The 13,594-nt window shown below is 39.9% G+C and overlaps 1 protein-coding gene and 1 long non-coding RNA gene across 16 annotated transcripts in view; one reads left to right on the forward strand and one right to left on the reverse strand.

Moving 5' to 3' along the window:
* Nucleotides 1–13,594, reverse strand: part of ANKS1B (ankyrin repeat and sterile alpha motif domain containing 1B) — a 1,063,758-nt gene that overhangs the window by 84,918 nt on the left and 965,246 nt on the right. For all 14 annotated transcript variants that reach the window (XM_027071024.2, XM_027071022.2, XM_053226641.1 and 11 more), the window contains one exon: nt 620–727. In XM_027071024.2, coding sequence (XP_026926825.1) covers nt 620–727 — 108 coding nt within the window. The remainder of the gene's footprint in view (nt 1–619; nt 728–13,594) is intronic.
* Nucleotides 1–13,594, forward strand: part of LOC128316475 (uncharacterized) — a 52,651-nt gene that overhangs the window by 858 nt on the left and 38,199 nt on the right. The window lies entirely within an intron of this gene.

Genomic DNA, 13,594 nt, shown 5'->3' on the forward strand with positions numbered 1-13,594 from the left:
TTTTGCCAGCAATCAACTCTCATTTTCTTGTTCTCTCTGCTTTGCCCTTCTTGCCTTCCTTCTCCTTCCACGTTATCTTTGTCTTCATTCTATACTTTTCTCTCTAGTTTTTCTGCCCCAGAATTCTAAAATATAGCTGCAATCATTTATTAATGTTCTGGATTCTCTATTCATAATTTTTGAAGGAAGTAAAGCTGACAGATTTGTACTTCCTAAAAAAACAGGAGACCCTAAGGTTAACTTTCAATTTATCTTTCCTTAACTGTGGTCCTTGAATGATTTTCATTCTGTGGGTTTGAGGAGTTTGACCTAAAACTCATCTCCTCTCACTTGGTGCAGATGGGAATGTGGGAAGGGGGCAGAGGGAGTGGTTCTTTAAAAGTGCTGGTTTGTAATGTGTACATCTAAATCTCAAAAGTATACATTTAACCAATTGAGAGAAACAAATCTCATCTTACAAAACACAATCAAAACTGAGATTGGTTTTATATAAATAAGGTAAACCACATGGAAAACAGCCTGTACTTCTCGATCCATTGCTTCGATCATGTCATTTTATTGCACACAATAACTTCTGAGGATAAGAGTGGAGGCGGAAATGAACAAGCTGGGCACTTACCCTGAGGGTGATGGACCGAGGGGGCTTCTGTGGTGGATCGTCGTGCAGCCTGTCTCCCAGAGATGCCAAAATACGTTTCCTGTGGCCAATCAAATTGATTTTTAAAACCTGAAAAGACATATATTTGGGTTAAATATTTCATCTGAGAAAAAGATGTCCTAAAAGATGAAAAATGAAGGGATCTGTGCAGTTACCTCTGCACCATGAGAGATGTGTGAAATCAGGGTGGGCCCTCAAGTCCAGAAAGATGGGAATGGCAGGGGCAGAGTCCAATGTGGCTGTGGAGTGGGGGTTGGAAAAGAGAGCAGAGACACGGCTCCTCCTGCTGGTGCTGCCCTGGAGTCTAGATCTCCTCTCATCAACCACCACCCTTTCCAGAGGATAAGTCACTTTAACCTGCACCAGCAGAAAACTCTCCCATACAGAGTCCTATTGCTCTTAGAATAAAATCAGAGTCTTGACCTGGCCCCAAGGCCCAACAGGGCTGGTTGCCCTCTGCCTCCCTCTGTGTCCCTCCATTCAGGATGTCCACACTGGCCTTCTCTGTTCCTTGAACATTCCATACTCATTCTTGCCTTAGGGCCTCTATCCCTTTTGTCCATCTGCCTGGAATGGTCCCCTCAAGATTTTCAAATGATGCCTTCTCATCCCTCTGGGGCTCAAGTGTTATCTCCTCACAAAAGCCTTCTCCCTCCTCTCACTAAAAGAACCATGCCCTCAACCCCCATCACACTCTACCACATGATCCTATTTTTATCATTCTATGAAATAACTTTATTTATAGGTTCAGTGTGTGTGTGTGTGTGTGTGTGTGTGTGTGTGTGTGTGTGTACCCATCTCCCCTAGGTAAACTTCCTGCAGGCAAGGCTCTGGTGTATCTTTATCATTATGATTTCCCAAATGCCTAAAGCAATGCTTGAAATAATAGGGGTTCAATGAATATGAAAGAATGAATTTTAATGTAGATGAAGGTAGCAGAGGAGGGTTGGAGTCAAGCACTACCTACCTGGGGGAAGACTCAAAGTCTCCCCAGGGTGGGATTTTGAGTCTGAGGGCCCTACAAGGCACACTGTGGAAGAGGTGACAAAGGAAACCAAGAGTTGCAGACAGTCTCAGTTCCCACCTCTTCCTGGAGCTTTGCAAATGCTACTTTTTCAACCATCCCAACATCCCTCTCTGGAAGGGGTTCTTCTTGCTTTACAGAAGAGGAGCCTGAAGTTCAGAGTGGTTAAGTAGTCTATCTAAGGGCCAGTACGTGGTGGCTCTGGGATTTGAATGAGGTTTTCCTGACTCCAAAATTTGTTTTACTTGAAGGTAAACTGCAAAGTTTGGGCACATCTCCAAATATTACTGATGTTTTAAAAGAGCGTATTATAAATCCATTCATAAGAAATGCATTTACCTCTTCTCTGCCCACGTGTAGTTCCAGGACAGAACTAGAACTATTTGGGTCACTAGTTCCTCAAGTACAATACCCATAGTGTAAGTGATCTAAACAAAATCTCTCTTTTCAAGTTTTAAAGAGGAGAGGTGGGCATTCTCTGGCATTCTTCCTGCACTATCTTGAAATTTTATTTGCCTATGTGTCAGTTAGCCTATTGGACTTTCTGCCCACACTGATTCAGATTTTAAACCAGCAGTATGCTCTATTCCTTTCACATCTACTCTCTGATCCATGTCTGTTGATGATGGGGATAGCAAATGTTCATCAAGGTGAGTGATCACATGCACCACCTCCCTATGATTTTGTAAACCTTTATCTTGCCTGGCTGATGCATCCTGATCTTTGCAGTCACCCCCATAAAGCAGCTCCTCTTCCCCACAGATCATTCTAGTCAATTTCTGTACCTTCTCCTACCCCTTTACAGCTGCTTAAGGTTTGTCCAGCAAATTACAACATTCCAGGTGTAAGTGAACCATGGCTTTACATCTGAGCAGTACACTATTTTCTGCTTTGAATGTACCCTTTTAAATGTCCCTTTCTAAGTACTCCTGATTCTGCCTGGCCTTTCAGCCATGGGAGGAAAAACCAGGGGCAAAAATACACACTGGCTGTAAAACCTCTTAACTTTGTTACAGCTGATAGTTCAAAGCCTTTTAATCTTGGAAGGAGGGCTTGTATTACTTCTCCCTAAATTCCTTATCCTACAGTCGTCCATGCAGAAACCCATCTGCCGTCCTTCTCCATACTCACATAACCCTGTGTTATCTTCCTGCATGTATATTAGCCGGTGTGGCATTTCACTACCTGGAGGAGTTTAGCAAGTTTTGCAAATCTAGAATTTCACCATACACTCCTCAGATATTTAGAAGTATGCTTAATAAGGATGGTCCCAATGTCCATGACTTGCAGGCAATATTGTTTACACGATCCAGAGAAATGCCCTTATATTTTTGCGTTGTTTCTTTTCTTTCTTTCTTTTTTTTTTTAAAGAGTATCAAGATCAAAGAATTCCTCCATTTCAGGGAAATATAACATTAACCTTTTCAAATGTATTTGCAAGTCTAAAAAACACTACATTCTTCTCATTCTCTTTTATTCTTATTCTCAATTACTTTGCCAAATGCTTCTATTGAATATAAATTCCTCCCATAAAATCTCCACTGCCTTCCTCCCAATAGCTAATTGGACCTGCTGCTGCTGCTGCTGCTGCTGCTGCTGCCTTGGGCCCCTGGGTCCTGCTAAGTAACGTTTTTATCGTAATAAATGAATTCAGAATTACTTTGACAAATAACTGACACTAAACAACAAATAACTGTGGTAAAACTGAGCTGGTGTCCCCTCCACTGCTGCTTTCGGTTTACTCTCCAACAACTCAATTTGGGGTGAGATACCTGAGTCTCTGATCTCCATTTTCTCACCTATAAAGTGAGGAAGTTAATGCCAATCCTAATGTTGGGAAGATGAAGAGCGAGATTATGAGAATAACCAGCACAGGGCCTGGTGTAGAGAGATACAACCTTCACACTGTGCTTCTTCCAGTTAGTGGGCTCTAAGGATGTATGCAAATCCTGACCCCGAAAGACAGGGACTATGTGATTTTCAGAAAGTTAATCACATCAAACAAGTCTGCTGGTGCTTTGCATGCAGAGATTTGGCTAACCTTGGAAAAAGTGCCCACTGAAGTGACATGTACTGGTAGGAAGGGGTCTGGTTTCTAGCTGTTAAATTTATTCCTAGACCTAATCTAAAAGAATGCATGCTATTCTCCCATGCACATTATTTAATCCCCAAAGGAGGTAAGCTGAGGCACTCTACACTGGAGCTCTACTGCTGCCTCCTCTACAGAACCTTCCGGAAGAGTCCAGATAGATAGACAGATACATAGATAGATGGAACAAATTAACACAGAGTGATGAGTCATGTCAAAAACATGTGGGTAACTCTCATTTATTAGAAACGATCCCACATTACAGAAGATACTGATGATTACCATTTACTTAACATTTGCTATGGTCTAGTTGTGCTAGAAACTGTGCCAAGTACATTATATATGTGTAAATATCTCATTTAATCCTTATAATAACATTCTCATTCTCATTTTAGAGGTGCAACCTGAGACACAAATACTGAGTAACTTGTTTAAGGTCACACTGCTAATGGCATCATGACAGGGATGTGCACCTGATTCTTAACCTGCTCTTTACCACTTACCAGGCTCTTCTTGCTATCAATCTCTACACCGTCTGGCTTCAGCTACACTATAAATCACGTGTCATGAGGCTTCTTAAAATGGTGCTTTGTAAATTTTGAGTTATGTTCAAAATATTTATAATGGGTTTTGATCATCTGAAAACATTAAAATACTATAGCTTCAATTCTGGACAAGGCTAAAGCAGTGTTAAAGCTTCAGGTCAAAAGAGCTCAGGTGGGTACCTTACAGAATTCCTTGTAAATGCATATATAGACAAAGGATAGGAAGTCCTCATCAATCCAAGATTCAATCCAAGTTGGCTGATATTAGAGTGGTGGTGGTGGGGGGGTGATGTTTGGCTTCAAAACTCCCAAGTCAACAATAAGAAATCAAATTGGCCAGACAGTAACAGAATATTCCAAAGAAAGATAGTAACTATGAAAAAGTCAAGTCCAAAGGCAAGTGGGTTTGCCTTGGATGAGAACAACTTAACTAACATATGGTCATCATTGGAAGCAGACAGGGAAGTAGTGGAATCCTATCACTTTAGGCACCATAACTGATGACCAGTCAGTCTGTAAACCTTTGGTTTTCAAAAAGCCAGAGCAATGATTACTGTAGTAGAGAAAAACTCTGTACGGGTTTCATTCCTGTGTGGGTGGAAGTGAACTGCATATAAAAGAAACCCCATGGGTATAAAAGGTAAAGTAATGGTAATATATTGGGGATTTAGTTATTCTAAGATATTGAGCCAATTCCGCTCAATTCAAACACTGATATTGAGTTTCTGCCACAGATTATTTGGCAGTACAAAGAGGGAACTTAGAGAAACGGGACATGAATAACTACACAGTCAAACCATTAACTAAGAAAAAAATTATTATACATATGAGCCTAAGAATGTGGTTCCAGCTGCTGAATTCTAACAGATATGAAATAAAAGTTACTGCATATTTTCTTAATGGTTTTTATTACAACTACTATGAGAAATGTGAGCCAAAGGCAAGGAGTGGTGTTGAACCGACATGAGCTTTCCTCATATTGGGACCCATTCATCAGACCAGTAGCTGCGTCTAGGAATTTTCTCTAGTATCATCAATTGAACAGGACATCTTCAGAAATCCTGTCACAGATCCCAGCAAGAGGAGAATAACTGTGGAGTGACAATGCTGCAATGTTATGTCACTGTCTTTTATGCTTCTGGGTCTGGCTGTGGGAATTCTGCTAGACAATGTCATGCCATTACCCTCACACTGAATAGGCTCGCATCAGAATATATGTCACAGCACCAGGTAAAGTCAGCATACTTAGATTTCTTTTTTTTTTTCTTTTAAAATTTAACGTAATATATGTTAAACGTTAAATTTAACATGATTTAAATTAAATATGTTTTTTCTTCATCTGCTTTTAAAATTAAACAATGTTTGGATTGTAGTAACAATACTGCTCTCCCACTGTAGAGACAGAAGATACAGAAAAACGAGTAAGGGGACAAGTTCTCTGTAGGCTATTAACATATAGATATGCTTCCTTTCATTTTGTCCCCATGATTATATTTTATAGAAGCTGTAACATAAGTTCAATTTTCACCTTAATTTTTTTCACTCAATATTAAAGCTAAAATACTTCCCTAACATATCCAACTCTCAGTAGACATTTTAAGTAACTCCATATTACCATATTATTGCTTTAGAGAAGCATGGCATAATTTACTAACCATTCCCCTTATTGTTGGAAATTTAGATTGTGCTTCTTTTCTGGATATCAAATATTCCATGGACTAAAAAAAAAAATCCTATCATCCTACAATTTCCATTTTCATTGCCATGTTTGCATAGACACCATAGGAAAAAAACACTGGAAAAAGCTGCGACAATGTGCATGAGTCACAAAGAAAAGTCATGTAGCGACAGTCTGTCTCCATGTTCCGCATGAAATCTCAATCCATTTATTGCTGGCTGGACCAAGTCCTCCAGGGAAAATCACAAATCCACATAATGTTCCTCAGTGTCACATTTTGCATTTGTTATATTTTGGAGTTCAGATTTAGCTGACAGACGTGAAATAACACATGTAGCTGAATACTCCAGAGACTACACATGCAGCAACACTGAGCACACGAGCGATTCCAGTCATCACCACCATGGGACTGCATCCTTTTTATTTCCAGTTTTTTTATTTAGAGGGGGATTTTTATTTAAATGGTACTTAAATGAAACAGCTTTATCCTGCATTTGGAACCTTCCTTCCATTTTAACAAGGTAGATAATTCCCCTTTCCCTTTTCTAGATGTTTGCTAACTACGGAGAGCAGCTTTTATGCAACTCTAGAGCATGCATCTGGCTTCACAGTGGCCTCTTCTAACAAAACTGCAAGTGTTCTGAGGAGTTCTGGTGTTCTTAAAGACCCAGAATGGAAGTTGAGCTAAAAATTTATCTGCTTTGTTCTCATCTGCAGAACTAAATTCTGCAATTAAATGAGAAAGGTTTTCCCCCCTCTCTGGTAATTTCTAAACACTTTCCACCTGGAAGCATCAAGGCAAAAGTGCCTGTGTGTCATCCAATTTCAACTCCCACAATGCCAGAAGTCCTCGTTTGAACTTGCATTTGATTTTTGACTGTGACATGTTCTCTCTGATTTTTGGGGCTGTAATAATCCATGCCTGGCATAATATGGTGGATAGAAGGACCTCTGAAGCAGATATCATGACATTTTGTTCTTCCTCTGATTCTTCTTCCAGCTAGCTGATCTTTTTAAATATTATTATTATTATTATTGAGAGAGAGGGGGAGAGGGAGAGAGCACGTGTACATGTGTGCACAAGCATGGGAGGGGCAGAGAGAGAGGGAGAGAGAGAATCCCAAGCAGACTCCATGCCCAGTGCAGAGCCTGATGCAGGGCTCGATCTCATGACTGTGAGATCATGACTTGAGCTGAAATCAAGAGTTGGACACTCAACCGACTGATCCACACTGATGACCCAGCTAGGTGATCTTTAATATCTTTAAGCAGTGATATTAAAGGGATAATAATAATCTTACACAACAAACTACTGGATGTCTTTCACATGTAACCCCCATGTTATGCAATTTGTGAGCCACAAAGAAGAAAAAATATTGAGTCCTCTAGGGTTCTCAATATAGTAATTGGAAAAAAAAACATTTAAAAAACAGGTGTGTATATCTTCTTGTCTATTATGTATGTATGTATGTATGTATCCATGTATCCATCCATCCATCTACCTATATATCATCCATCCATCTATCTAAATATATGTGTCTACACAGCCTGCCAAGACTAAAAAGGGTTTCTGTGGATTGAATGAGAATGACTAGGAAGCTGCTCTGGGAACCATGAAGCATTGAACTAAGGCATGATTTCTCTTTTAAGTATAACAGAAACTTTAAACTTGTTTTATCCTATCCTTGAATAAACCTACCAGCAAAAATTTTACTATTATCTTTGTTATTTAAATGTGTTACTATAGATATCTCTGGGTAGATTCTAAATATTTTTTTAACGTTTATTTATTTTTGAGACAGAGAGACAGAGCATGAACGGGGGAGGGGTCAGAGAGAGAGGGAGACACAGAATCTGAAACAGGCTCCAGGTTCTGAGCTGTCAGCACAGAGCCCAATGCGGGGCTCGAGCTCACGGACCACAAGATCATTACCTGAGCTGAAGTCGGACGCTTAACCGACTGAGCCACCCAGGCGCCCCTCTCTGGGTAGATTCTAGATCAAGAACCCTGTCTTTCACTTTTCCAGCCTTCTCTCCTATTAATCTAAAATTTCTTTAACTCCAGCCAAATCTCCTCCAGGTCTCCAACTGTGCCATGGACATTTCTTTGACTTAAATATACAACACTTCTGCATATTCTATAAATATGGATATAAATATCACACTCTCCTTTTCATTAGAATCTTGGAAGGATGAAGTCAAGATCCACCTAAAGTTTTCCTTGCTCACCTTGGATTACTGCAACCTCTCTCTCTGAATTTCTGTATTATCTGTGGGCTGCCGTGGGCTGGTAACACTGGATGTATCTTGGCTTGTACTGCTAGCTCTCTTTTTACATGTCTGTGTCTTACCTGTTCCACCTGACTGCAGGCTTTGGAAGTCAGGTAGGTACAGTGTTACTGAGTCCTAGAGCTCCTCATAGCATCTAGCTCACAAGGACATTTTAGAGGGGTATCCCTAAAATCTCAGATCTGATCACTTCTGCTGTGGGCAACAAATGACATAGGAGAACTATCTCTGAAAGCAAAGAGAACACTCATGTCCTATTGCTTTTTCCTTTCTACTCTCTAGTTTTCTGTTCTTTCTGAGTCTTAGCCCCTGATTCCTTTACACAGTCTTGCCATGAGTGATGGAAAACTGGCTTACCTCCTACCATCTGTAACTCTTTCCCTTTACCTCTAACACTTTAAAAAATCCCTCTGACAAGATTTGCCACATTTTCTTTTCCTTCTGCTATTACTTTTCATAGCAACTACTACCAAATAATCAGCAAACACCAGTTTGTATAATACATGTGACCAAAATACAACTGTGCTAACCTATGGGGTGGAAAAGAGGTTCCAAGTTCTATGGCCCCAGAGAGAGCAAAGGACAGTGCGAGAGTGAGGGGGGTCCCAGGGAATGTAGGTTTTCTCAATACAGTCTGTCTCAAAAAACAGGAAACACTAATTAGGAGGAAATGAGATAATCTTTGCATGGAAAGAGAGATTTTAATGGTATAATTGCTTCTGAGCATTTAAGGGTTCTGGAAGTAGAAAGCCTTCTTTTGTAATCAATGAGAATCTTAGGTTTATTTGTAAAGCTCTCTGAATTACCTCTTGATGAAGGTACTAATTTTCTGATTATATTTTCACATAAACATTGCTCCAGAAGATTAAAACCAAGCAAGCAAGCAAGCAAGCAAGCAACCAACCAACCAATCAGTTCCTAACTAATTTCCCTGTAAGTTACTTTTAAAGTACAGCTTGCTGCAAATTAGGTTTTCATAGGAGAAATTTGGTTTGCATTGCTCAATAACCCAATCGTTGGGATTACTGAAGAAAAAATTTGTTGCAGAAGAATATGGAAAATATGCGCTATATCCCACATCTGAAGTTATTCTTGGAGATGTGATGATGAGCTAAAAGCATTTGAAAACCGCAAATCTCTTTGCAGTATTATTAATACATAAAAATACTCTACATCTTAAGAAGTAGAGAGGCCACAGTTAGGCTTATCTTTTGCTAACCATGGGAGATATTTATGGCTACTGAGGGTATTTTTCAACTTACCTTATTCATTCAGTTTTTGAGATCATAAAACTTATGATCTATTATATTGTATGACCCATGGTCTCAGTATTATAAATGATACTATGTTTAAGAAAGTTCGTTATTAACATGTCCACATATTATAAATTAAACGGAATATGCAAAGTACTTGACTAAACACATATTTGTAAACAGAAGCTTTAAGACAAATTGCATTCCAAGAGACAATCTTAGGTAAGTAAGGGCCTGGTTATTCAATTTTTGGGTTATAAATGGTCTTCTTTTCTGCTCTTTTGCTACCTCCTTTGTGCTGTTTGCTACTTTAATGACATAACACCCTACATCAGTGGGTAGGTAGAATAGTGAAAGATGCAATGAATTCAAGGCAATCAATTCTGTTTCTTGTCAGCAGCTCTGATAAAAGAATTTGGTGTGGGAGGAGGTAAAAATCTACTGAAAACTAGCTAAAATTAAGGTTTAAAAAGTGCATCCATGGATTTTACTTAGCTCAGCTAGCTACTACTGCACTTTAGAGTCAGGTGTTCGCCGTATTTCAGCCCATGTGTGGAGGGAAAAAGAATGTCAGGGGCTTAAAAAAGTATTTCTAAGGAAAGCAGATGTTGTTAGTCCCAAAGACAGGCTCAGGATAAGAAAGCAGGATGATAGTGAGGGACAGATTTTTAATAATCCACTTACTTCCTTTGTTACCTCACCCCATCTGCTTCCTTATCTCCTAGAGAATCACATAACAGAATACAACTCAGAATCACTATATACCCACTAGAATGGCTGAAATAAAAAAGACTGACAATACCAAGTGATGGTAAGGATGTGGATAAACTAGAAATCTCCTATTGCTAGCAGAGATATCAAGGGGACACATCTACTTTTGGAAAACTGCCAATATCTCACATTATGACCCAGTTTCTTACCATATGACCCAGCAAGTCCACTCCTAGGTAGCAGTCCAAGAGAAAGAAAATGACATGTACACACAAAGATTTGTAAATGAAAATTTAACCAGCATTATTCATAATAGCTAAACCCAGCAATCCAAATATTCCATCAAGTAGCCAACAGGTAAGTAATATCTAGTATATTCATGCAATGGAATACTACTCAATAATGAAAAGGAAAAGACTACAGATAATGCTACAGTATGGATGAACCTCAAAAAACATTATGCTAAGTGAAAGAAGGCATACATGTTGTATGACTCCACTTATATAATGTTTCTAAAAAAAGCAGATCAGTGGTTGCCTATGATAGGAACAGGAGTGAAGATGACAGCAATGGCCGTGAAAGAACCTTCTAGAGTGATGAAAATATTCTAAAACTGGATTGCATTGATGGTTGGACAACTGTATAAATTTACTAAAACTCATTGCAAGGTATACTTCCAATGGGTGACTTTTATGATCTGTAATTATATTTCAATAAAGGTGTTAAAAAAAGAAAAACACTGGGAGAAAGCAGTCAGTATTCAGTATTCAATAAGTGTAATATAAATAAAGCCATTCCTGAAGGCTGTAATTCAGAATGCACCAGACAGAAACCACTGTTCTTCTGGAACAGACTAGTTACCAGTTAGACTAAAGGGTAGGCAACACAGAAACTGCATGCTGTCCAGTATATTTCAAAGGAAATGTGACCACAAGGCTGGTCCTATAGGCTGCTTGGTGAGTAGGATATTCTTTGTTATATGTGTTTAGTACACTAGTACTTATGACTTACCATACATATATTTTAAGAGTCTTAATTCTCCTAGTCATGACAGTTTGGTAAAAGTGCTCATGCTTTCTAAATGGTTACCACAAGAGTTTGTGCAGGTATGAAAAGAAGGCAGTGATCACTAGGAACCCAAATAGATTCTGTAGGGGTAACAGGTGGTGATAATGAGATTCCCTCAAGCACTTGGGACCAGGCTTGCATTCTAAGCACTCAATTAATCACACCAACAATGTGAATGGAGACAGAATGGCTTTCTGGCCCAGAAAGAGCCAATGAAACTGGACTATCATTTAATCATTGGTACTGAAACCCAGCTAAACAAAGAAGGTGTGTGCCAGATTAGGGCGGGCATGGAAACAAGCATAGACGGCAGATTCAAACAGTGAAACAATGGACAAAAGACAACTAGAAAGCCCAGCCTTGACAGCACTGTTGGGAGAGAGGGCTTGACTCCAGAGAAGGCAGGCTCCTTGATTACCTAAGAGGTATTCTCTGCCACTGGATGGAGGCTATTTCATCAGACCTCGTGTTTGATCACTTGAGCTATCCTTCAAAACTCCCTTTCCTCCAACTCCACATGCACCAGGAAGCACAATCAGAATCCGTTTTCTCGGGCACCTGGTTAAGCGTCTGACTCTTGGTCTCAGCTCAGGTCATGATCTCACGGTTCGTGAGTTCAAGCCCCACATCGGGCTCTGCGCTGATGGTGCAGAGCCTGCTTGGGTCTCTGTCTCTTCTTCTTTCTGCTCCTACCCCATCCTGTGCTTGCTCTCTCTCAAAATAAATAAATAATTAATTATATACAGAATTCATTTTCTTGATGCCCAGATACCAGGAAAGGAAGGGCTGAAGATAGGTGGTGGGGAGACTTTGATCATAGTTAGAGAATTCTTCCCACCATCGGTTAACAGATTGGAAATTTTGTTCTCTCATCAATTATCACCACCACTGAGGCACAAGAATCTGCTCAAGAGGGCACAGTGATTAAGAGCCAAGATTGGATGTCAGGGTGATGTGGGTGTGAGCCTTGATTCTGGCACTTTCTATCTACGACTTTGGGTCAACTATTCAACCCCTTCAGCTTTAACTAACTTGTCAAAATAATACGGTTAAAAATAGTATTTACCTCTTAATATAGGAATTAAACGAGATATATGAAAAGCATGTAGTGCAGTGTCTGGCATAAAAAGCATCTCAATAGGGGTGCCTGGGTGGCTCAGTCAGTTGAGCATCTGACTTCAGCTCAGGTCATGATCTCACACTCCGTGAGTTTGAGCCACGCGTCGGGCTCTGGGCTGACAGCTCAGAGCCTGGAGCCCGCTTCAGATTCTGCGTCTCCCCCTCTCTCTGCCCCTCCTCTGCTCATGCTCTGTCTCTCTCTGTCTCAAAACTAAAAAAACATTAAAAAAATTTTAAAAAAAAGCACCTCAATAAATACTAACTTTGTTTAGCGTTTGATTAATTCCAGTTTCTGAGCCGGCTCCTGGCATGTGGTCAGTTCCTCAGTGCAACGCCACAGCTAGAAGCATGCAGCAGCTGGCCAGGTGTCCTTCCTCTGGGACCCACCCCTGAGCCATCAGCCACTCTTCTTTCCAAACCTCATTGGTTTCATTGAAAATAAGTTTTTGCTGCACTATTTTAATTTCCCCCTTTTGACAGGGTTATTAGTATGAGGTTGACAGACCAGAAGAATGCCACGGACACAGTGTCTTTGATTTCAATAAAGCACTTGATGAAGTCTTTCATTATCTATAAGATGGTGGGCTCTATGAGAGAAAAATTAAGTGGATTCACAGCTGGTTGTACATATACACCCAAGAGACATGATGAATGACTCTGTCACAGTCTGTAGGGGGACCTCTGATTGAATGCCACAGGGCTCTGCCCCTGGATTCTGCTCTATTCAATATTTTTATTAATGGCATCAATGTAGACATACGAGGAACGTTTATCAGATTTCTCAATGCCATAAAGCCATGAAGGATATTTAATACAGTAATAGACTGATGCAAAATTCAAAATTCCCTCAACAGGCTCAAAGGCCATGCTGACATAAAAAAGGTGCAACTTAACAGGGACAAATGTAATGTTCTACATTAAGGTTCCAAAAGAAATCAACTGTGCAAGTTCAAGATGGGGGAAGATAACACTTTTTCACAGTTCAAAGAAATATCTGAGTTTTCAGCTGAACACAAGAGGAGGTTTGGTAGAAAACACAAGACTGAGGGTCAGAGAACACACATATAATACAGACCAGCCCATTTACCTTACCATTTCAGTCTTACAAGGTTGGTAATTATCTTCATTTTAGAAATGAATAAACTGAGGCTGAGGAATTT

This window comes from Acinonyx jubatus, chromosome B4, assembly GCF_027475565.1.
Source record: "Acinonyx jubatus isolate Ajub_Pintada_27869175 chromosome B4, VMU_Ajub_asm_v1.0, whole genome shotgun sequence".
NCBI classification, from domain to species: Eukaryota; Metazoa; Chordata; class Mammalia; order Carnivora; family Felidae; genus Acinonyx; species Acinonyx jubatus.